At 41.5% G+C, this 23,626-nt stretch overlaps 1 protein-coding gene across 8 annotated transcripts in view; it reads right to left on the bottom strand.

Annotated features, from left to right (window-relative positions):
* Positions 1 to 6,275: 6,275 nt before the first annotated feature.
* The window catches only part of arap1 (ArfGAP with RhoGAP domain, ankyrin repeat and PH domain 1), a 36,669-nt gene continuing 19,318 nt past the window's right edge, over positions 6,276 to 23,626 (bottom strand). For 4 of the 8 annotated variants that reach the window (XM_019885981.1, XM_019885985.1, XM_019885982.1 and 1 more), the window contains 21 exons: positions 22,268 to 22,442; positions 21,765 to 21,899; positions 21,293 to 21,428; positions 21,066 to 21,168; positions 20,321 to 20,513; positions 20,140 to 20,185; positions 19,825 to 19,988; positions 18,863 to 19,075; positions 18,650 to 18,755; positions 18,418 to 18,565; positions 17,508 to 17,591; positions 17,222 to 17,299; positions 17,025 to 17,142; positions 16,210 to 16,323; positions 15,678 to 15,823; positions 15,507 to 15,589; positions 14,030 to 14,089; positions 12,137 to 12,200; positions 11,426 to 11,584; positions 9,177 to 9,215; positions 6,276 to 7,436 (listed from right to left, as the gene is read on the bottom strand). In XM_019885981.1, the coding sequence (XP_019741540.1) occupies positions 9,195 to 9,215; positions 11,426 to 11,584; positions 12,137 to 12,200; positions 14,030 to 14,089; positions 15,507 to 15,589; positions 15,678 to 15,823; positions 16,210 to 16,323; positions 17,025 to 17,142; positions 17,222 to 17,299; positions 17,508 to 17,591; positions 18,418 to 18,565; positions 18,650 to 18,755; positions 18,863 to 19,075; positions 19,825 to 19,988; positions 20,140 to 20,185; positions 20,321 to 20,513; positions 21,066 to 21,168; positions 21,293 to 21,428; positions 21,765 to 21,899; positions 22,268 to 22,442 (2,346 nt within the window). In that variant the 3' untranslated portion in view covers positions 6,276 to 7,436; positions 9,177 to 9,194. Of the gene's footprint in view, positions 7,437 to 7,495; positions 7,557 to 9,176; positions 9,216 to 11,425; positions 11,585 to 12,136; positions 12,201 to 14,029; positions 14,090 to 15,506; positions 15,590 to 15,677; positions 15,824 to 16,209; positions 16,324 to 17,024; positions 17,143 to 17,221; positions 17,300 to 17,507; positions 17,592 to 18,417; positions 18,566 to 18,649; positions 18,756 to 18,862; positions 19,076 to 19,824; positions 19,989 to 20,139; positions 20,186 to 20,320; positions 20,514 to 21,065; positions 21,169 to 21,292; positions 21,429 to 21,764; positions 21,900 to 22,267; positions 22,443 to 23,626 lie in introns of those variants that run through there. The other 4 variants (XM_019885987.1, XM_019885988.1, XM_019885983.1 and 1 more) reach the window with 4 other exon arrangements.

The raw sequence follows: 23,626 nt of genomic DNA, 5'->3' as shown, positions 1-23,626 counted from the left end.
CAAATATATACAGGTCACGGTAGGGTAAAAAGCACCTCATGTATTGTCTAACATTGCATTGTACAGTGCTGAGATTTGAGGTTTTCTCAAGTTTGTTTATCGGCAACCAAAGTGAGGTGAACTTTTCCTGACTTGCGAGGCACCAAGAATATCTCTGCGCTTTAATCAGTGTTCCATCACGCGTGCATGCTGGCTCCTCAGGCACAGTCCATTTATTGGACCTAAACACACCGGTGTTGCTTTTTATTACACCACCTTGGCTGAATTTGTCCAGTTTATAGGACTGATTCTCTTTTGATGCTGCCTTACCTCTTTTATTGATGTGACCATTTTCCGCCCCTTTTTATTTGCCTTTTATTGCTACTATTTATTTATTTATTTATTTATTTTAGGATTAGCTTTTAAAATCGAACAGTCCTCCCCTTCCGCTTCTGGCTCCCACGAGGTTACCCCTTTCATGGCACATTCCCTTCTCCGTTTCAATAACTTGCACTCTTCCACCCTTACTGCCCTTGTCCTTCCCCCAGAGAACATTTGCACTGACTGCTTCGGGGGAGATAACGCTTGTGTCAGACAGAGAATGTTCCGCAATTCCACTGTAACTGCCATACGCAAGAAATAGGCAGGCTGGAAGATAAAGTTAAAAAAAGAAAAAAAAGAGGGGAGGTATAGGCAGGAGCAAAGCCTTAGAGAGGTGTTTTTGAAAATGTTATTTCGGAGTGCAGTGCTCCGAGAAACTCAGACAAGCGCAGAAAAAAACATATCAACTCCGCAAAGGAATGGTGAGATTCAAACCCCAAACCTCAAGTCTCTGCGCTGCTCATTTCTACTTCCATTGTGATTAACGTGTTCAAGTCAACTCTTTCCCAAACCAAGACATCTGCAGTATATTTTCCGTTGTTGTTCCAATCGGCCTCTAGCCATGCTTGGACAGGGCAGCCACCAAGAATCATCGAATAGATTGAGAGACTGGTTGCCATAGAAACCATGATAAGGACCTTTTCCCTTCTTTGTGTGTGAAGGGCCAGTAATTGGTGATCAACTTGAAGGGAGGTAATCAGGCGCAGCACAGCCTGGTGGCTTTTGCTCAATGGAGGAAGCACTGCAGGACTCGGGAAGTGTGTGTGTGTGTGTGTGTGCGTGTGTGTGTGTGTGTGTGTGTGTGTGTGTGTGTGTGTGTGTGTGTGTAAAATGTGGGATGTTTTTCTGCCTGTCAGCTGGAGGCGGCTGACAACATAGTGTTAATCAACTAACTGTATGATAGTCCACATGACTTTGCCTGTTCTAGTTGAGGCTGTAGGCTGCAAAAAAAAAAAAAAACCACACACATACATATAACTATCTTAAAATAGATAAAGAATGATGTACTCTCTCTGTAGTACTTGGATAAAGTTGCTGTCAGGCAAAAATTGTCGAGCGCTCCTCGTTTGATGATTTTGACATTTTAACAATTGTTCCCCTCCGTTTTCTGCTAAAGGAATGCGGCAACAACCAATGGAAGCATGCTTTCTCACACCTTCCTATAGCCAGCATATCAACTGAATGACGTTCAAAACAGAGCTTGTTCAACCTCTGGCTTTGACCCTGGTTGTCATGGTAACAAAATCAATATTTACCACGGTATCTGAGGTGGTTTTGCAACGTTCTGTGGGAACCCTTTACTCGGTCCTTTTACCGTTAATACTCGTTACTGTACTAACAGTAACGACCAGAAGACGATATTCTCGGTTACGCTCTTTATTGGATGCCAGGAAGTTCGAGACATGGTCGTGGAGTCTTTTTTTTTGCGAGATTGCGGAAGAAGGTCGAAACTGTCCAGCATGGTTTTTACTCTTTATACTCCCTAAGGTGCCCGCACCCAGGAGGGTCGCTCTGCTTAGCGTGTTTGCATATAAATGACTCCACAGTCTTAGCTGGTTCTGACTAGATATGTGGGCCATGGAGCAGAGAGATTAGGGACATGCTGAGCCAGGAGAAAAGGTCACAATGACAAAACGCCCTAGGTCAAGTCACCTAATTAGTTGTACCGAAAAGGGCTAATCAAAAACAGGGTGCAAGTGAGCACCATATTTTCCACACACCTAAAAGCATAAAAGGTTCTCAAAAGCCGACAGTGCACCTTATAATTCGATGCACCTTATTTATGGATCAATATGATGATGTCTTGGATGTCATATTTTAAAGCGCTGTGTTACAGCTGCAGCGGTATAAATATATAAATAAAGCTACATCGTATTGTATTGTATTCCTTTACCGTAGCTCCATCTAGCAGATGCATAAGGCAACCGCAGCCACTATTGTGGCTTCTATTCTATGCGTCTTTTTATGCGGCGCGCCCTATAAATGAAAACAGTTTTGAAATAGGCCATTCATTGAAGCATTATACTCCGAAGCGCCGTATAGTGCGGAAAATAAGGTACTTGGGACTCGATGCTCATTGAGACAAGACAAGAAATAGGGTGGATAAAGTGTGCTAAAAGTTTTGATCCTTGCGGTATTTTGACGTGTCCAATATTAAAACAACTGGGAACTGTTATTAAATGGTGAACAAAATACATACAATGTCTGCTTTGAGGAAATCACCTGTCCCTTGAAACCCAAATTGCTTTTTTCCTTGCTTCTTTCATTCCCTTCATTTATGCATCATGGCCAGAATACAGGATTAAAAAGAAAACATGCAGTTTATGTACACAATCGTTCAACGGTGGCTTCGAATGCAGTTTTTCAATTGGCTGCCTGATGTAGAAGGCACGTTCGATCATCTTGCTGCTCTACTCTATCAGAAAGTCAAGTTTAAATTTGATTTTTTTTTTTTCCCCTACAAGGCACCAATCCCTGATAGCTGAAGAAACACCATGCAGGCTGTCCCGCTGTGCTTAATATAACATCTGTGCCTCACACTCACTTGGCATCTTGCAATCTTTTAAGCAATCACACGAAAAAGAGAAGTTGTTTCAATAAGTGGGTTACACCAGTGATGTAATATTGCCACGCTTGCGAAACACAGTCAGACTCCTTTCAAGGAATTAAAAGAGTTGACGAATGAGAAAATAGGGCATGCTTGAACATGGCACTCTTTCAATATGCAGTATAATGTTTGATTTGGTTTTATTTTATGTATCAGTTTTTCAGTCAATTTCAACACACCGTGGGATAAAAGGCACCAAGGAATACATGAAAAAAAAACTGTTTTCAAATTTTAAGTTTTTAATATGATTAAATTAGTTCAAAGCATGTGCGAGGCTTAAAACTCTTCCAAATATTTTTTAAATGGTCGCTCAACATTGTAGATTTTCACCTACTGTGGGTGCATTTGTGAACCTTGCAATAAATGGGGGTTCGCTGGATTGCAATGATAAATTTGAATATGAGCAACATGATGATGATGATGATGATAATTATTATTATTATTGTAAGTTTTAGTAGTAGCATTTCAATGAGTGCCCTCATTATATTGCTGTAAAAATGACTCGATTGTACTGCATGGTCACTTTGTTTCATCAAAAACGACAACAAAAAAAGTTGCCTCTGCAGAGTTTGCAATCAGCATGAATTCATTGCAATGTGTTTTACAAGCGACATGATTCCAGAGTGAGGAACATGAAAGATGCTTGCAATGTTTTGATGCAGCTGCACTTTCACCTCGTCCGTCGTGTTGACAGCTGCTCACTTCTGCGCATGCCCCTGAACTTCAGGGGAGACATAAAAAAAATGTAATCCAAGATAAAACAATGTCAATCCTGCATTCGTCTCTATTCTTTCTCCGGCGCATGAATGCATCCCACAGTTATTAAGTGGAACGTTAAATGTATTTTGCTGTGACCTCTGACACAAATGCTTTTTATAGCAATTGATTGAAGAAGTCCAACCTCTGATCAAGTGCCTTTTTCTTGCCAGCAAAAATGTTCAAAAGTCTAAACCAACGTAAAGTACAGATGCAGTGCATTCATCCAACAGCAACCACATCCATGTGTTGTTAGGAAACTGTATGACGTGTTATGATGTCCTCATTGGGCTCACGGGTACACCCTGGAAAGGTCGCCTGTCACTCACAGGGTGCATTTGGACAAACAAACATGCATACTCACATTCATACATACGTGGGCATAAATTAAAGTCACAGGGGACATCACTGCATATAATGCTGCATTCGAGGAAGGTGGGAAGTGGGATTTATCCCACTCGAAATGTCCCAGTTCCGACCTTAAAGTGTTTTTGGGGAATGTAAATAACAAAGATGGCTGATTCCAATAAATTCTTTATTAATCTGGTTCATCACAACATATTTTGACCTTCAGCAAACCTAATAATTTCCTTAATTTATTTCAATTAAGAAATACTTTATCATCAACGCATTTCATTCATTTCACCCCAAAACTTCATACAGGGAGATAACGGCATATCTTCATGCAGTCAGAATAAATCACATTGTGTTAGGTGAAGTAATTTCTAATAACTACGTTAATGTAAATAAATAAGCCAAAATATTGTATATGTTTAAAATCTGGTAAATTATGTTTTCCAAAATTATGTTATCCCCCATGCCAAGGCAAGGGGATTTTTTAAAAAAAATTTTAATGCTCAAGATGCTCTCAAACGTGATCAGCATTTGGGGCAACTTTTTAGTAATCCCAGCAATGCTTTAAAACACTTTAAACTCACCAAAATATGGTGAAAGAAAGTGAGTCATGGTGCTAATGCTGGTATTATCAGGCCCCTAGACAGACACAGATGCCATACATCAATCAAAATATGTCCATGTTTATACCACGAGCACGTTACAGCATGTAAAAATAGCTCCTACCTTATTCAAACATATCCAAACGGTTGAGCAAATGAACACCTTTGCATCCACCTGTCCATTCAATCAGTGACGGCAAAGCGTTGTGTGTAAATCTCCTGCTTTCAAAATAAAAGTGCAGTGACAATAATTTACAAACAGGAAATAAATAAATAATTATTTATTAATGACTTTTTGGTGAGTGATTTGAAACTGTTAATAGATTCCCGTATTTTGTTTTTTTTCCCCTCTTCCTGGTGTGCTGCAATACGCTTGCGTATGTTTGTGTTTTTGTTCGCAGCAAGGAAAATAAAAGAACCACGTGTGATTGAATTTGCAGTTATTCTGGGAAGGCTGTCATAAAAGGGCCAATATTTGACTGGTAGTTTTCGCGGTCTCCCATGATTTCCTAACATTAATGGTGGAGACGGAGAAATAAAAGAACAATCGGGACATCAATCTGAAGCGTGCCTTTTTTTTTTTTTTTTTTTGCTGGATCGGCGGAGCCATCATACGCAGCAAGAAAATGAACGATTCCATGTCGAACAAACTTGGCACAAGGTTGAATTGCAAAAATTGCATTTGTACAGCGTGGCGCTAAATGCCTGCTGCCGAAGCTCAGCATGAAGCACGTTCATCTCTCCCACGCTTGTGTGCAAAGTCAGGGCGCAGACAGCCACAGCAGGTGCATATTCGGCTGACCCCCGTGTGCCCAAAAGCCCCCCCCCCGAAGCTCACGTTATCTCCATCTTCCATTTGAACAGCTCTCTTTTGTCTCAGTGCCTCTGATTTATGAAAGTGCTGCTATGACCTATATACAGTAGCAAAGGCCATTTAAAAGGCGTGTGTGTGCATACAATTATGCATCCCGCTGTGTTCATCGCCGGTGGGTCTCCTGTGCGTGTGGAAAACGTGAAAGTCTACCGTGTGCAGGTCCCTGACGGGGAGGGGGGGCTCTCCGGTATGTGTCTTGAGGTATATACTGACCCTGATGTGTCACTTCTGGTTATAGCGATGACCACATAACCGGTGGACCACCATGAATCACTCAAAACACACAAACCTTTGCAGCCCCCCGCCTCCCCTTTACTCTTTACTGTACCACCGCCCTTTACATCCATCCTTGTGACATTATCCTCCTGGCAAGTCTATAGGCTCCACTTTATGGCACGAAATCCACAGGGCAGGAAAACTTTGTCCAACAGTTGTCACATTGTACATACATCATGTATGCGCGCGCGTGTCCATTTTCCCAAGTGCCAACTTGACCTCGCACAATTTGCATTTTACGAACACGGTGGCCTGCCTTCAGGTCGAGTACATTAACCTTTTCGAAAGACTTTTGTGCAGCCATTTTAACTGGAGCACACACACAATTGTGGGAGAAGTGTTTATTAGAGGTCAAGAAAAAAAATCGGTTGACAAACTGTAGGATTTTTTTTTAACAATCACTTTTATCTACCAATTATTGATTAAAGACGTGAACAAGTGCTTCATTATGTAATAATCTTCGACATCTTTTTTCCCCCCAAATCGACATTCATATTAAGTACACTTATGGAAATTTGAGCTACCTTTATAAAGTAGAAAAAAAACCCTACTTGTAACAAGTATCCTAACAATAAATAAATATCAGAATGACAAACATTCCATCTGTACTATGTCTCAGAACATGAAAAAGACTGCTTTTCGTTCAGCGCACACAACATTTGATAACTTTAGAGGGCAAAACAACCTCCATTTCTGACAATGATTTGTATTTCATAGTTGATGAAATTAAGAATGCTCTAAAATGGATTGACATGAGGGCTGCTGGGTTACAATCAACACACTCAGGTACATAGTTTTCTTTTTCCCTCCCACACACACTATGCTTCACATGGTTAAAAAACAAAGAAAAAAGACAGCACTCTATCTTGCATCCTTTGGAACCTAAATAAATAAGAACAATTCACAAGAGGGAATTGACCTACAGGTTTCGCTCGACAAGCTAGTGGTGTAGTCGAGAGCAGTCACAGACTTAAGAGATTGTTTCAGAACTCACTACAAGAGTAAACATTGATCATTACCATTATATTGCCCGTGAGGATCGCGTGTGTGTCCACAAATCTGAAGTAAGAGGGCAGGAGGGTGACTTGAAATAAAGTAGTCCACCTTCGCCATCACATTAACATGACGCTTTCCTTAAAATGGCCATGGTTGAATTTTGAACTGCAGGATGATCATCGAACTGTATATATATATGTACACAATGGAAAAAAGAACAAAAGGCAGCCAAACGCGAGCGCCTTCAAGCAACCCGGTTAAATCCTCCTTCAAAAGAAATGCATAATAGGAATTAAAGTTTCCTTCAGGGTGTGCTTTAATGCTTATGGTCCATGATGCAATGCAATGTGGGAGGCGCACATCCATGCGCACTTGACTCTTGCCGAGATGGAAGCCATTCAGGAGCCCGTCGGGGATGAAAACCCCTTCCTCAAAGTGTCCAAAAAAACATTCAAGTACACATTTCAACTGTGCAGGGGGAAATACTAGAAGAATGGCTCTTTTGGTTCTCTTCACTTCCTGCTCTTTCTTCATTCTGGTCCACAGTGTCACACTGATGATGTCACTGGAGAGAGGTGAGGTCACCTGATGACGCCGAACACTTGCCCTGTACAAAAGATACACAAGCTGAAGTTGAGTCCCACTGCAGGTTGAGCCTTAAGTCTCTTCGGCCAAGAGGTCAATCTTGGAAAAGTGTTTTCAGTTGACAGGGGTGAGCCATTTTGGAGGCCTGGCAAACACATATGATGCTGGTCATTAATGTGTTCTCACGGATTAGGATTAAGGATTTCAAAACACACAAATACACTGGAACCTCAATACAGTGGTACACTGTGACTTGAGTGCAACAACTCCCGCTGGTCATGTGTTTTACACCTTGGTATAAAGTGAATATAAAATGTCTACGCACCCCTGTTCAAATGCCAGGTTTGTGATGTTTACTTGAGAGCGAGAGAGACCAAGAGAAATTTTTTTTTCACCATCAATATGACTTATACCTGGTACAACGCAGTTGTAAAAAAAATAAAATCTATTCAAGAGTGGAATTTGAAATGAGCAATTGAAAATTTGGTTACACAAGTGTGCGCACACTCTTATAGCTGTGGACGTGGCTGCAATTAGAATGAATCGACCATATTCATACTTAAGTTAAATGGGAGTCAGCACATACCTGACCCCATTTAGAGTGCCTCGGATTAACCACAAATTAAGTTCAGATGTTCTAGTCGGCTATCCCTGACATCTTTTGGTGTTGTATCTTTGAAGGTGTGGCACGAATTACTTGATACAAGTACTAGTTGTTCAGTAAATATGATTGAAAAAGTTTGGAAGCAATTACCGGTAATATTGGTCTCTTTTTTTTCCCCCCAAAATATCCAGTTTTTTTTTTTTTTTACGCAAGAATGTCAAGACTTTAGCCCGTTGGCAAGATTAACGCCACCTAGTTTTGTTTATCTTTTAATTTGGCTGTGCTGTGTTTTCTGTGATGCCATTACAGCAACCAGCGATGGGAGCAAGAAAATGTTTGCACAATTAGATGCGCAATATCTCCGTCCTGGCAGCTAAAGTGCAATAACCAGCTCAGAAAGAAAAAAAAAAAAAGCAAGCCTGCCTTTTCATCTTTGATCTTTCCAGTGTTGGCCATCAAAATGGCTCTGATGCTACTCAGAATAAGCAGCTCCAAAAACATGAAAAACAGCTGTGGACATTTCTGTTGGAAGCAGTAAAAAAAAAAAAAAAAAAGGGATGAAAGGAACTAAACGGGGAGTGAAAACGAGCAGAGGCTAACCTATCAAGAATTGTTGGCTTTGCCACTGAAATTCCATCCGCACTCGATGCTCCGGCCTTGACAGAGGGTCTTTGTCAGGGTGATTTACATAAAGCAAGCCTGCCAGGTGTCTCATAAAACACGAGCCACACAGTTGGCCATGCTGGACACGCATCTCCGCGCAGGCTGCCCATTATCGACAAATCAACACTAATAATTCATAAAACAATTGATTTTGCACACGTATTGTTTATGGAAGGTAACGTGCTTTCCATGGGTCCTCGAATGCCCAGTACTCATTTGATTGATTACACATTATTATGCAAGGTGGCAATGAAGCATGCGAAAAATTGGATCCGCGCGGTTTTTAAAAGATTACCGCGAGACCCCGGAACAGATTCGTTCAATATCTATTCATTTCAATGGAGGAAAAAATAAAATGCTGAGAAGTCCGAAGAAATTGGGAGTCTTGATTTTGTGGAGGTTCCAATGCATTCGTCCGTATAAATCATGCACTCTTGGGCATTGCCGTGCATCTCCAAGTCGTTTGTAAACAAAAGAGAATTAGTGTGAAACACTGTACCTTTCTTGGAGCCTCCATTATCGAATGTCTCTAAACAGCTGAAAGATAGATGGACAAACAGTTTAGAGCAGGTGAACACTGGAAGGCGATTGGAAAAGGGAAACTTGGCAGTAAGCCCCACCGAAAATATGCTTTGAGGGTTGCCCCTGTCTTACACTTATGGTAGTCAACCCCCCACGCACACAACCACACGTCGAAAGCGAGGCTCGGGCTTCCTAAAGCAATTCCTTTCAAATCCTCAACTCAAATGAATGGATCGATGGAAGTCAATGGATGAGAATCAATAGAAGCCACGTGAGGCACTGTACTGTTGAGAGTCTGTCGGTCGCCAATCGAGACATGGGATGTCTGGTAAGAGCAGAGGCAGATCTACGTGGATGGCTCCACTCACTTGTTTTTGCAATAAATAAATCAAGCAAGAAATAAAACGAGAGCAGAAGAGAGGAGAGCAGATGCCGTTGAATTGCTCTGGTCCAATGGTGACAATGTTTGTAATGGAGCCCAGCAGAGTCCTGCCAAGTCTACAAGGCGCTCTGGTGGCAGCGCTCCTGGCGGGCACGAGATTCTTTTCATTGTTTCGGGGATTCTCTAAGACAGCGTGGTAAATTTCTGCCAGAATAACTTGCGCTTGTGTTTTCTTGGCTCACACTTCCACAAAACGACAATATGGAGATGACGCAGTTCCACTCCCTTCTCCTCTTTCTCTGGTTTGCAGCGCAGGATGCAAATTAGCCATCTATTCTTCTGCGCTGGCATGTGGGAGCACCTCAAGAGTTTTTAGATCGAAACTCGCAGTTTAGGAAGCCAGATCCAGTTATGATGGTTAATTCAAGTCAAAATCACAGTACAGAGATTAGACGTGCTTCTCTGGCACAAACCCCGAACTCTTGTTCTGCTGGATGGAGTACAAGAAAAAAAATGGAATATGCTGGGAAGACCAGTGACTCGGTGGGACCACCTTGGCAATTTGTAAAAAAATAAAATAAATAACGAAATATTGTCTGCCCTTACCAAAGATAATAAAGCGGCCTCATTACTTCCATCAAGTTGAGAGATGATTATTTTGATCAACTTTTCTTGAATGGTTTGTTTGAATAGTGCAAGTTGCGACAAAAAGGCAGGTTTTCCTGTTAAAAGTCAGAAGAGGTCCGCTTCCCTCTGCCGCAGAAATAGAGGAGCATGAGACAGACGAGCCCACTAAAACACAAAATGTGCCCACTTCATGTTTCCTTGCTAAAATGTTTTTTTTTTTCATTGTACTTAACTTCCAATTCGTCTGGGCGCGCTTTGCATATAATCTGGATCCGAATTGGGTTTTTTTTCTTTATTTAGTTCCTACAAATGTTAAAATGTAAACCAAATCCCTTCCTAGCATAAATGAACAGTACTACTTAAATTTGGCTGTCACTATTTTCCGTGTCTTTATTTGCTGGTCCTTTTAATCATAATTAAATGCAAGAGCAATTATGATAAGGTGATCACACAAAGAGATCATTTTCACCATCCTAAAGCCCGTCTGAGGGAAACCAACCACGTCTGACGCGGCGTGTGATGAAAATAAGTCTGAATGCTCTACTCGAGCCATGTCCACACTTTACAGCATCCAATCCATTAAGGCTCGCTACATTTCATATGGATGACCAATGAAACGCAGAAATTATGAGCCTCGTTTTTCTTTTTATTTGAGCAATCAATTGTACTAATTTTACCCCTTTGTTTTGAGCAACAATGAAATCAATCCTCTTGGCCCAATCAAATCTGGTCTGGTACGGTCCAGTTCTCTTGTTATCGTGTTATCTTGTGAACCATGAGGAGGCCTGAGCGATGAGCAAATACAATCTGCGTTTGTCACTCAAGTACTCAATTAGAATAATAAACGCTGTGAAATCAAATACCTATCCGGCATGATTAACTTTGGAAAGGCAGACCTTTTGATACAGCTCGTGGACTGCATTCAAATGAGAATGTCTGACATTAATATTTAAGTCATTCTTCTTGTCCAAAGTCTTCATACTCTGAAATTTGTGTTGGGTGAAGGCGACAAGAAAGTGGCAAGTGAGTATTCGCCAGTGTGCACTTCACCAGGCTAAGCTTTATTCTTTATTCTGGATGATGTATAAATGCAACAGAGCGGGGTCGAGGGTTTGGACCAGCAGTTGAACGCCGGCATCTCTGACACAAGCAAGCAAATTGGGAACTGCCAGCTTTGGCTGAGATTTTGAAAGCAGTGATTGGTAGGTTGACTCACAGCAAGCGGATCTTGGCTGAAAGCGGCTACGCTGTTCCGCATCTCATTCTCACTGCCGCGCAGCGGTATCAGTGACACGTTACCGTGACGCGTGTCGGGCAACGCGCGGCTCGCGCGGCTCGGCTGGAGTCCATCCTGAGGCCACACGTCGCCGTCATTCTTGAAGGAGGAGCAGAATGGTGAAGCACATGACAACACAGTGCAAAGTCGACGGTTTTGACACCAGCTCTGACCAACCCCCCCCCCCAGGTTTTATAGGCCCCCTGTCATTCTTCACGCCCTTTATGTTGACTCCACAAGATACAGTAGCCAACTGTGGTGGTGGTGCGCTTTCATTTTGGAGATATTTTTACTGTCTTGGTTTATTGGAACATGTCTATGTTGCACTGTTTCTCTTGTACAGGTGATGAGAAATTTCACAAAAATCAAGTCAAATCTTGTGCACATGCAGTTTTGTAGAACAAACTAAGCTTGAAAAAATAAGATTGTTAATTATGCATCTTATTTGGGCTCATAAATGTACGCCGATATGAGCTCCCATGGTCAAGAATGCATTGCAATGCGGGCACAAATGGGACCCTTGACATTAGGAATCCATTAGAATGGGTATTCAAATAGAATTTTTTGTACAGGTTAATCATATGGATTGGGACACTTCGCCATCGCACTGAGTTAGTGTGGTCGTGTGTGCGGGAGAGAGCGAAAGCTAACCTGAATACTCAGAAAAGTAGCGTACCACTCCCTCATTTCGGGCTGAGTCTCGCAGCAGAGATACCTGCAGAAATAAAAGCAAATCAAGTGAACCATTGCGTGTGCTTAAGCCTCATTGAAGAATTATTCATTTGAGAATGCAGTGTGTGTGTTTGCGGTATCTGTGTTTTATGCAACTCAGGTTGCCCTCACGCAGCCCTCTTGAGTCATCAGCTATGCTGCGGTGCTGAATGCACACTTTCTAATTAGTCATGATTTTTGCTTTGAGCGCATCTTTTGAATAAACATTTAGTCAGTTGCCCGGAACGAACGGAAACACGGATTTGATAAAAAAATTGAGAATAGGTAAAAAGAAAGGGGTCCAGTTTGGGAAAAAAACTGACCTCAAGCCTCTACTTCAACCCCATTAAATGCACTCACCTTCAGTATCTGCCTTCTATTAGTCATGATTTTTGCTTTGAGCGCATCTTTTGAATAAACATTTAGTCAGTTGCCCGGAACGAACGGAAACACGGATTTGATAAAAAATTGAGAACCAAATAGGAAAAAAGAAAGGGGTCCACTTTGGGAAAAAAACTGTCCTCAAGCCTCCACTTCAACCCCATTAAATAAATGCACTCACCTTCAGTATCTGCCTTCGACTAGATTTTTCTCAGTAGTAACAGAGCTCATTAAACATCAACTGCATATAAAATATATGCTTAAATGTGACTGAAAAACAACGGAAGGCAAAATATGAAGTGCTCTAGCTATAACACCAGTTACATTTTTTTTTAAAAATCATTATTTAGTACAATTGATCCAGTGTAGAGGCCAGGATTTTTTTTTGGGGGGGGGGGGGGGTCATAATGATGCTTAGATTTGATGCAATGGTTTTGTTTATACGTGGCATGTCCCATCAACTGCATATAAAATATATGCTTAAATGTGACCGAAAAACAACAGAAGGCAAAATATGAAGTCCTCTAGCCATAACAACAGATACATTTTTTTTAATCATTATTTAGTACAATTGATCCAGTGTAGGGATACGGGTCAGCTCGGGTTTCTTCAAGGAACCCAACATGCATGATTTTAGAATGGGTGACCACAGAGCCTAGAGAAACATTCCAACTCCAAAGATTTGATTTTCGAACCCAGAACCTCTGACTGTGAGGCAGACCACAGATGTGCTAGCCCACCAGTTTAATTCATCCCTGATGGGGATTTTGCATGGCGAATACTGTAAATCAAGACCCCTTTAATTTTTATTCTCGAACACGCACACACCACCACACCCTCCCCCCTGCTCCATTCCACCCTTGCTGGTATGTTTTTGCCATGGGAAACATGATAGAACTAAAAAAAAAAAAAAAAAAAAAAAAAAACAACAGCAGTATGAGAGCAGCAATGCCGTTACTAGAGAGTTGACGAATACTGATGTTGACAGGGTGTATCGAGCACACTGCAACAGGAACACGCTGATGCATTCATGGATGAACTCACAAGTTATCCTTGCATATTGAACAATGTAATGTACAGAATATGTGAAACATACCGCATGTAATGTAGCTAATGCAGGTGTGTATTGTGGTTCCTGGCAAACTGATAACTACTTTTTATGTACACACAGACAAACCATCCCCAGTGAGACTGCTTGTGTTTACACGGAACAAAGCAGAATTATTGTGCCTCAAGCAGGAAAATGCGCGTCGACCACAAGGAGAGACGAGGCAACACTTGCAGTGATGTAGTATTCTCCAATGAGAATGAAAAAATCATTACAAAGGTTGGTTTAAATGTATTGTTTTAAGAGTTGCTGTACTAACCGAAGCATCCGGACAGATATGGAGTTTAAATAAAATGTATAATGTTGAATGACATTGCTTCTGTATGTTGTCTACTACGACTCACCACTGCTGCCTCTCAGCCTTCTCTTGTTTCTTACTCTCGTGGACCACGGTCAGGCCCCAACTGCAATCAGGAAAAGACAGATTTTTTTTACCCCCAACAAACTGTCATTGTGTAGTCATTTTTTGGATTAGCCTGCCCTCTGCAGGCCATTTGGCACCCTGCTACCTGGGTCGCAATAGCTGAATTAATCATCAAACATTATTTCATTGAATTCTGATTTTAATTCATGAGAGGTCAAGCAAAAAAGTAAAACTTTTTTTTGCATTCCGTTATGAACTGAATGTCATAATTTCAAAGTCAACTGAAATCCATTACCGGTCAGTGGCTTCACTGATATATTCCAGAGCTAAGTGTCCAGAATGTATTAGCATAATTTTGCTTAAAGCATACTTAATGACATTCTCAGGTTGGATGATGAATGCCACACAATTTTCCCCAAGGGTCTGATGCAGCGTGTTTACATAGTTTAGATTTGATGCTGACAGCGTAAAGAATTAGCACAATTAATGTATGACGTAAAGAATTAGCACAATTAATGTATGTTTTCGTGGTTCACAATGGTAAACTGACAGGCACTTCCCAACACCGTCCTCATTAAAATTCACACACTGATGACAAAGCAACTGGGGGTTCAGTAGATTTAGCATGTGAATATGAACTATATGGAATAGGAACCCATATATGATCTGAATAGGGGATCGTTTGGGGGTAGAATAATGACCTCAAAAGTATTTATATGAGTACAAAAGTGTTGGGACAACTTGGCCATCTGGGGAAGTGAAAATGTGAGAAGAAGTCATCTTCCCCTTTTCAGGTGTAATATATTCAAACCTTGTGTTGAGGTGTCTAAAATTCTTGCCTCGGTAGCATTTAATTAATTGTTGAGATTTGATTGTTAAATTGAATGAAGACTCAGTTCAGTAGGAGGTAATACAATACATACAATACATCCTGATTTATGTAGAGGCTACATTTACACCGCGTTCCCACTTCCCGGAGTGTTTGGCGGCTTTGTTTGCCTGGAGCTGTGCGTTATCTGTAGGATTACAAATCATGATTTAAAAAAAAAAGTGTTGCCTTCTTGCCACACCTAGAAAAATCCATTAAACTGTAGAGTCTACAGCAGGAGTGTACAATACGTCAACTGCAATCGACTGGTAGCCCGCGGACTGGTCCCAAGTCGATCGCGAGAGATGGAGAGGGAAATGGGGTGGGGGAACCAAGATCCTATCAGTTTCATTTTCACAAAAACAGTATTTTAAAAATATAATAAAATGAAAAAGCAGGTCACCTTTCACCTATGGTGGCCCATGATTTGCATCACCGGAAGTGATGTCAGCAATTGCAGCTTGTGATCAGAGCTATTGTGATATATCTTTTTTTTATTATTCTCCTCATTCAAACAATTCACTGATTGCACACCAGTATTATGAAAATCCAATTGCATGCATTACTACACGTGTGGCTACACTCTCACCATGTTGGAGGACGGAGTTTCTTCTTGATACCCAAATAGACCCTCAGGTTCCTGACTGGCCAATCACGTTCCGGACGGTTACTCTGGGAGACGATGAAGAAGAGGCGCGGCGGGTGTGAACAAGGAGTGTGTGGGAGGATGTGTTTGCATGTGCGCCCGTGCCAGACTCACTCTGACTTCTTTGTACATCCGCAGTGAACTGGAGTTGAGAATGAAATATCGGTCATGGAAACTGCCCGAGGACAGCCCCAACCCAAGGATGCTCCTCTCTTCTCGGAATTTCATCATGCCATGTTTGGATGGGTCAACTTTACTGGCTGGAGGGCATAGTAAAGGGTTTATTCATTTTTTTATTCAATTATTATGCAAAATCCTTCAAAGGGAAATTCAATTAACTTTCTGCTGTACATATTTTGTGTTGCACACTTTAGCCAAATCACGCACATTGGATGGGAGAGATGGCAAAGCGAAATGGCTGCGCAAACAGTGCTACACTTCTTGAGCTGCGGAGGGAGTGCTGCCTTGTTCAAGTTAGCCAGAAAGCAGACAAACATATCTCCAACCAAACGTTGCCATTTTTACATTTCCGCAGCCGGAATTAAAACGTGACACTCCTGTTCCAAAGCTGCACGTCCTTACAGATGAGCTGCTGCCAAATGTGGGACTGTTCTAAAAAAAATGGTACTGTAATGAACTCGTTTACCCAAATAGATGATCATTGCTTCCATAGCAATGTGCTTCTTGATGAGAAGATGGGAGTCGGTGCCAAAGGAGTGAAGGATGGGTAAGACTCTCTCCCGATAGTGCAGAGGGCGTTCTGCGAAAAGATCAGATAGACAGGGAATGCAATTGCAGAGCTGGCAACCGATCGCGTTCAGAACAATTTGTCTGCAATAGTGCAAAGAATAAATCAATAAAATATCAAAATATTTACTTTGCAGTGACATTCCAATGATGCATATTGCACACGTACGCACATCCGCGTAGCTTCCTCAGCGACACTTAGGTCACCGACCAACTGGTGTGTTGTTCATTGTCAACCTTTTTTGAGCAGCGTGACCCATGATTAATGTTTTGTTTTGCTTTTTTAATTAATATCTTTTCAAAGTTTTCCGGAACGAAATAGAGAGAGAACAGTTGGCGGCTCCGCTATTGAGATGACGACAAATTTAAGTACCTGCGAGTGGAAGTTAAATGACAGAATTGGCCTAAATTGAACTGCAAGAGGCACGGTAATTGAAATTGATCATCTATAGCAGTTTCCCCACCTACACACCAAAGTCAAAATAACTTTCTCAGTGTTCTAGTGCCCAAGTGTAGAGTGTGGTAACAACTAAAATGAACTCTCCCGCTCACCACTATGTCCCATTTTCCTTTCATGACACACAAGATAATTTAGCCAGTTATTTGTGTGTTACTGCAAAATCAACCAACAGGCTGTGTGGTGGTCAACCAGATGGCCACCAGAGAGGCTCTCAAACAAACCGAAACACTGTATTGCTGTGATATCAGTCTCACCCGTTTCTTCCTTGTCAATCACCTCCCAGCAGTTCCAGTACTCTTTGTCTTTCACGGAGATGTTGCGCCTGTCCAATATTTCACAGGTCAATTCTGCTGCCGTCATAGATGCAGGGATCTGTGGAAAGACAACCCACGTTTAAATTTGATCTGTGTCAACATCAACCCTCACTTCGTTTTCCTTTGGTCAAGGCTACCTTCACATGCTGCTCAGTGGTGTCCTTCTTTTCCTCTAAGTAAACTGTGCAGATGAAATGCCCACCGGGTTCAGTGCTCTGAGGGTTTCAGTAGAAATATCAGTCATTAACAACAACAAAAAAGAGCGCACTCGTGTAAAACTATTGTGCACCTGTCTGTGCTCTTAACTAAATGTACTGTACACAACACGTCACGTACGCAAGACACATGCACACACATTGAGGTCCAGTGCAGCAGAGACCACGGAAGACACAACACCACAAATTTGACATGTTTGCCACTCACAGGAAATTTTGTGTTCAATTTCTCGCGCACTTGTATGATAACCGTGATCTCTTCCAGTTGTTTTTTCAGCTGAAGCTCATCCACCTATAAAAAAAAAAAAGTATATTGATTAGCACCACATGACTCCATCTTGTGATTGGCTCCAAGTAAGCTCTGAGATCATTCATAAGCTTCAAAATTGCATTTGCTGCTACGATAACTTTTTTATAAATGTCCACATGAGCAGGGAAAGCTCACCCCATCATCTCAAATGTTGCCTGTGCTACTCTGGCACCACCATTCGTGACGGGTTCACTCTTGCCTTTCAATATGTCTTCGGTATGCTAGAGCACATTTGCATGTGCTTAAATTGATATACAGTATTTGCATACAGTGCTGTGAAATAGTATTTGCACCTTTCCTGATTTCTGTTTTCGTAACATATTTATCATATATGAAGGTTTCAGTTCATCAAACCAATTTTCACAGACTACCCAAGGAAATACAAAATGCAATTTCTAAATGCCAAATGAATTTATTGAGGCACAAAAAAATATCCCAAACTATATGTCTCTATGTGAAAAAGCAATTGCCCCCCCCTTGTGAAATCACAATGTAACTGACTAATCACAGTTTTGGGAAAGCGGAATTAAATTTCACAGGCAACCCCCTAGCACCACATTTGTTGAATCCAGAAATCACATAAACTCTTCAGGTTTTGATTGGTTATATTGGTCATCTGGCAAGTGCAAATTCATTGATGTGGATGGAAATTTCGATTAAAAATATCATATAATTGTTGGGAAGAATTTTCCACATTTAAACCTTCAGCCAAACCAGGAAAAAAAATTGATAAAAACTTGATTGCACATGTAATGCATTTTGATCTGACCGACAAACATCATCGGTGCTTCATTTGATTGCAGCTGACCTTGAATATAAGCGTGTAGTACTGTATGAGGTCCTCGATGGCACGGCCTGCCGTGTAGTCCTTTCCGTCTGTCTGGAACAATGTAGGGCCAAACACGATGGCCAGGTTGTGGAGATTCATTTGGTTCAGCTCAGAGAACCGCTGCACACTGAACGACAAAACGTAGGCAGAATGTGGGTGTGGCAGTGGGTGTGTTTTGGGCATTCACAATGTGTGCAAGTGTATCACTCACCAGTACAGGTGATTGATAAGGGCCCGTAGTGTTGCCCTGTTAACACGAGGCAGTTTGTTCAAAAGTATCTGATACTGGGGGATTTTCATACTTTCATCCTGAATGGCTGGATCAAAACAGAAGCGAGAGTGAAGACAGAAATGGGATGAAGGTGATCTAATGAGACATACTTTCAAAATTTCCGGATGCAGTACAAGTCCATGTGAACTTTACCAGCCGTAGTAAGCCAGGTGCCGCCATCTTCAGATGTGAAAAGCCCTTCTTCTAACTCCCTGAAGAAGCGTTTGAGGGTGTTTGAGACGTCGTCAACCTGGTGCTCCCCTTCCCTCAGGCGGAGGCTTCGAGCATCTTGGCGAAACCTCTCGCACAGAGCGGCAACACGCGAGTTCACGCCACTCTTGCGATATATCCCCTCTGATGTTAGACCTAAAGAAATACAGTCATGGCATGCAAACAAAATACAAAGCATTACTCCAAGCACTCAGTGGCCACTTTATTAGATACACCTGCTCAATGCGAGAAGAGGTGGACCTTTACAAAGATAATATGCTGTTGTCTTGAAGTTCACGCTCGTGTTTGCACTTTTTCACACTTAGCTGCTCTAATGTCTTACAGCTCTCATGCAACCACTAAAGGTAACCAAAATCTTTGAAACATCTTTCCAGATAATTTCGTACAGCTCCACACCATTACAAACCACAACAATATGACTCGGGCAGCGTCAACAAAAATTGAGCATTATGCTATCACAATTAACCTTCATCAGGAGTAAGACTTCAAAATTATGTCAATAAAGTTATGGCACCTGACGGGAAGATGTGAGGACTCGCAAAAATTTTTTTGGAATAAATTGCATATTACAGTATTACAGGGAACTTAAATGTATTTGGGGAAAAAACATGCAGCAAATAACCATATTTAATGCAATTTATGCACGGCATATCCTTCAAACCCGAGCACACGGACCACTTGCCCTTATTAGGGAGACGTATAACTGAAGCCTGTCCCAGCTGAGTTTGGGGAAAGCGCATGGTTCACCCCTGGTTAATCATTTGCAATTATATCAATCAAAAGGGTAAGCGTAGATGAAGGCGTGTCTGATGATCATTTACTACTTACATGCATCTTTTGCTTTATGCTACCGCTCGTTTGTCTTTTTCCTTCAGTTCACTCACCGCACTGTGTGATGTAGTCAATGCAGCTGTGGACTACGACTGGTATGTCTGTCTCGGTCAGCTGCTGCTGACTCAGAGTGTCGCCTCCACTCCCTGCTGCAGACTGGATGGCAGCACACCAGCCAGCAAAATCCAACTTCCTCTCTCCTTCTATGTACAGCGTTCTTAGTAGGCAAAGACCAAACCAGAGTGAAGCCAAAAACAAGTTAAGAAGAGAATAAAAAGGAGGACAGAAAATGCAAAGGTACTACATCATAGTTCTACATAAGAAATATGTATGTAAAAACTTGTCTAATTTGTCGTGAAGGCGCTCACCTTCCTCTCTCCACCAAAACTAGTACTTCATTATCTTGTTGGATCGCTGCAAAAAAAAAAAAAGTTCATGTCTTCATTTCACAGGCACAAAAACTATGTTTTTTTTTTTTTTTTAATGAATCATTTAATGCTGTGTACGGAGTCAACAAGCAGATGGTTGGAAACTTTTGGATGAACTCACAGAGCTCATTAAGTTTGCGAAGGTGTATCTCTTCTTCCTGGCTGTCCTCCAGGTAAGCATGAAGAGTGGAGTCCACCAAGGCAAACCAGCCCACCTTGGACGTTTGCAGGTTCAGGCCATCCTTATATTTTAGTCGCCCGAGCCGCTCAAAACCTAACCTCAATAAAGGCTCTGCTTTGGCTGGGATAAAGCTCTACAAAAATCAAAGAACGTTAGTGTCACTTTGTGCCAAGATATACTGTAAAATAACTCTTAAGATTTGCTCAATAATCAAAACGGACTAAAACTGAAAAACAAGCTATTGTGTTTTTTTTTAATCATCTTGTTATTCTTACATTCGGTTTTAATGGTAGTAAGCAGCACTGCACTCAACTTTTCATGATTCAGGATTAAGAATCATGTGTCAATGCACCAAATATTCCCATCAACCAGTTTATAGTGCCATATTAAAATGGTTGCAGTCCATTTTGTCATAGCTGGTAGGATGTTGTCTACATGCAGCAAATGTGTCACACATTGTGTCTTGCAATATCAGAGCACTTCCTGAGCATCTTCCAGGGTAAATAAAAAAAATAAAATGTTGCCATTTTGTTGCTCAGGAACAGCAACATGGACTTCGTACACATTTTTTGAGAGAATTCCAATTTGCAGTTAAGAACATTGCTCTCAAGAGAAATAAGTGCAGCAGCAGCATTTTCTTCCTTGACATGGCTCATTGGACATGACGGGTCAGTCAACTTGTTACCTTGGCAATGGACTTCACCCATTCTTTGTGGCTGCTTGGGTCGTCGGTGCCAAACAGATAGAGACGATCTGATTCAGAGTAGAGTTCGAAGGTGTGCTCATACCTGCAAATTGGGACGGATGGAAAAGACGACTGTTGAGGCGTGTGTGTCATTTCTCGTGTAATATCTCAACGTGTCACCAAATACATGCAAACAGCAGCAGATGTGTGAGTGTGAGTTTGTATACCCGTGTTTCTCGGGTACATCCACAGCCAAGCAAACTATTTCGGAGGATCTCAGAGCTCCATTCGGATGAGAGTTCTTGTCACTCTCGTAGTAACTGAATGTGCCGTCATTGAGTGTACACCAGCGACGACTGAACTCTGCGCACAATAATAAAGATGTGTAAAGGCTCAAACTGCACATCCGTATCACCAGACACTTCTATTTGGTAATCAAAATCATATCATCCACTCCACAATATTAACGCACGGAGTAATACAGTTACACCCTTGCAATCTCCAAGTGCAGTGTAAAGTCAAAGTCCATCCATGACCATCTCAGTTGAAACTGATCACTATGATGTTTGCAAAGGAAAGTATTTTATTTCATCCGAGTACTTCATGGTGAGTAAACAATCCATGCCGAGATGACAAGGATCAATGCTTTAGAACCATTGTGGGCGGAACTCTACACGGTTACCCATCGTGCTTACATACCCTCTCTGGCCTTGCGTTCTGTGATAGCCCGAGCCATAGATCCTGTTTTGAAAAGGAAGCCATTGTGATAGACACAAGTTGGAGCTGAAAAGGGCACCTCTTCCATGCCACCGTCCACCTCTGACCGAGGAAGATCTGTAAAACAAAAACCAAAGCCATGAGGCAAAAAAAATAAATAAATAAAAAATACATGGCAGGTTATCTGCTTGGATTTAATCAAATGTAAATGTTCAAGATAACTACACAGAAACAATCACATCGTCAAAGTTTGTTGCAGTATAAATGGGTTTTCTATTCAGCGATCATCTGAGGAGTTGTAAGTGCCTAGAATATCTAAGTTATTTGATGTATTTTAAGCAGAGAATTGTGTTTTCGAATGTTGGAGGATGTGTTGCACTTTTGTAAAACAATCCACAGTGAGAATATAGCCAATATAACGGTCCATCAGTCCATTGAACATAAAGGCACTTCAGTGACATCACAAACATGCGGTCATGCTCTACCTGTGTTCAGATTGTGGCTCAGTAATACGGCTTGCAAAGGTTGAGAGTGTGTGTTGGCTAGGGAGAGAGGGGTGGGACAATCGGCCATGCCAGTTGAACAATTTACATCAGCGCCACAGAAAATCAGCCTTAATGTTTCCAGCACATCACTGCACTGCACATTTATGCACAACGCCTGTGGAAAAAGGACACAACGAGCAAGTATTAGAAAAACACAATCACAACATTAAAAACCTAGACTTTTATTTCATGTTTCTTTTTCAGTAAATGTGAATTGAAGAAGAACTTCGTGTACAAGACGTGACAAGGACCACATGTACCCAAGAAACAGTGCGGACAATCAAATAAGTACATTATAGTACTAATTGTTCATATATATCACAAACTACATGGCCAAAGTATTGTGGCATGTCAATACAAATTTGTGCGAATGGTTGGGCGAATCCCCTTTTTTTATTCAAGCATTCCTGTCCTCCAGGGCACAAAGCAAGGTCCAGAAATTAGTTTTTGGGAAGACTTTGGTGAGACAAAACATTTTTTACTGGTACACCGAGTTCTGACCTCAATTGCAACTCTAAAATAAAGATTGTGAGCTCCCAATTATTCCTACCGTAATATGTGTTCGAGAATTTTACACTTGGTCAGCTCCCTATTTCTGTCTAGTTTTCAGCTGACACTACGCACACCATGCATTCACCTCATTATTATTATTAGGAACACAACTCCAAAGAGGTGGTTACATACGTTGCTGTTAGCACAGTGATAAAAGCAGGAAGACAAACGCACATTTTTTTTTCACCAGTGCATTTTAACCATGTAATGTGTTTGAACCATACGCTGATGATGCCAAAATAGTATTGCTATAGTATAGTATAGAATAGACCAGGGGTGTCAAACACACGGCCCGCGGGCCGGAACAGGCCCCCAAGGAGGTTTGATCAGGGCCGCAGGATAATTTAAAAGTGAAAAAATGCACGAAAGACACGGAATGAGTATTTTTCATAAAATGCATTTTGTGTATATTCCACTAGGGGGCACACTGTTTCGATCAGCGTAGAAGACAACATTGTTTTGATCAGAGAAGAAAAGAGCCGTCTCAGTCTGTCACTGAGACAGACCCAACACATCAGACAGTATCAATGCGCCAATGTTTCTTTATACCAAAACAAAGGAAAGACATGATAGTTTGGTAATTTATAGTAGAGTATCGTATAATGTTAACGGTCCGGCCCACTTGACATCTACTGAGTCCGTATGTGGCCCACAATGTGAAATGAGTTTGACACCCCTGGTATAGACTGTAGCTGACTTCATTTCCATTCTTTGGAGATAAAAGCTGAAAATCAAGTGCACAAACTA

This window comes from Hippocampus comes, unplaced genomic scaffold, assembly GCF_001891065.2.
Source record: "Hippocampus comes isolate QL1 unplaced genomic scaffold, H_comes_QL1_v1.1 scaffold29, whole genome shotgun sequence".
NCBI lineage: Eukaryota > Metazoa > Chordata > Actinopteri > Syngnathiformes > Syngnathidae > Hippocampus > Hippocampus comes.
Note: the sequence above shows the minus strand (reverse complement) of the source record. Positions and strands in the feature narration are given on the sequence as shown.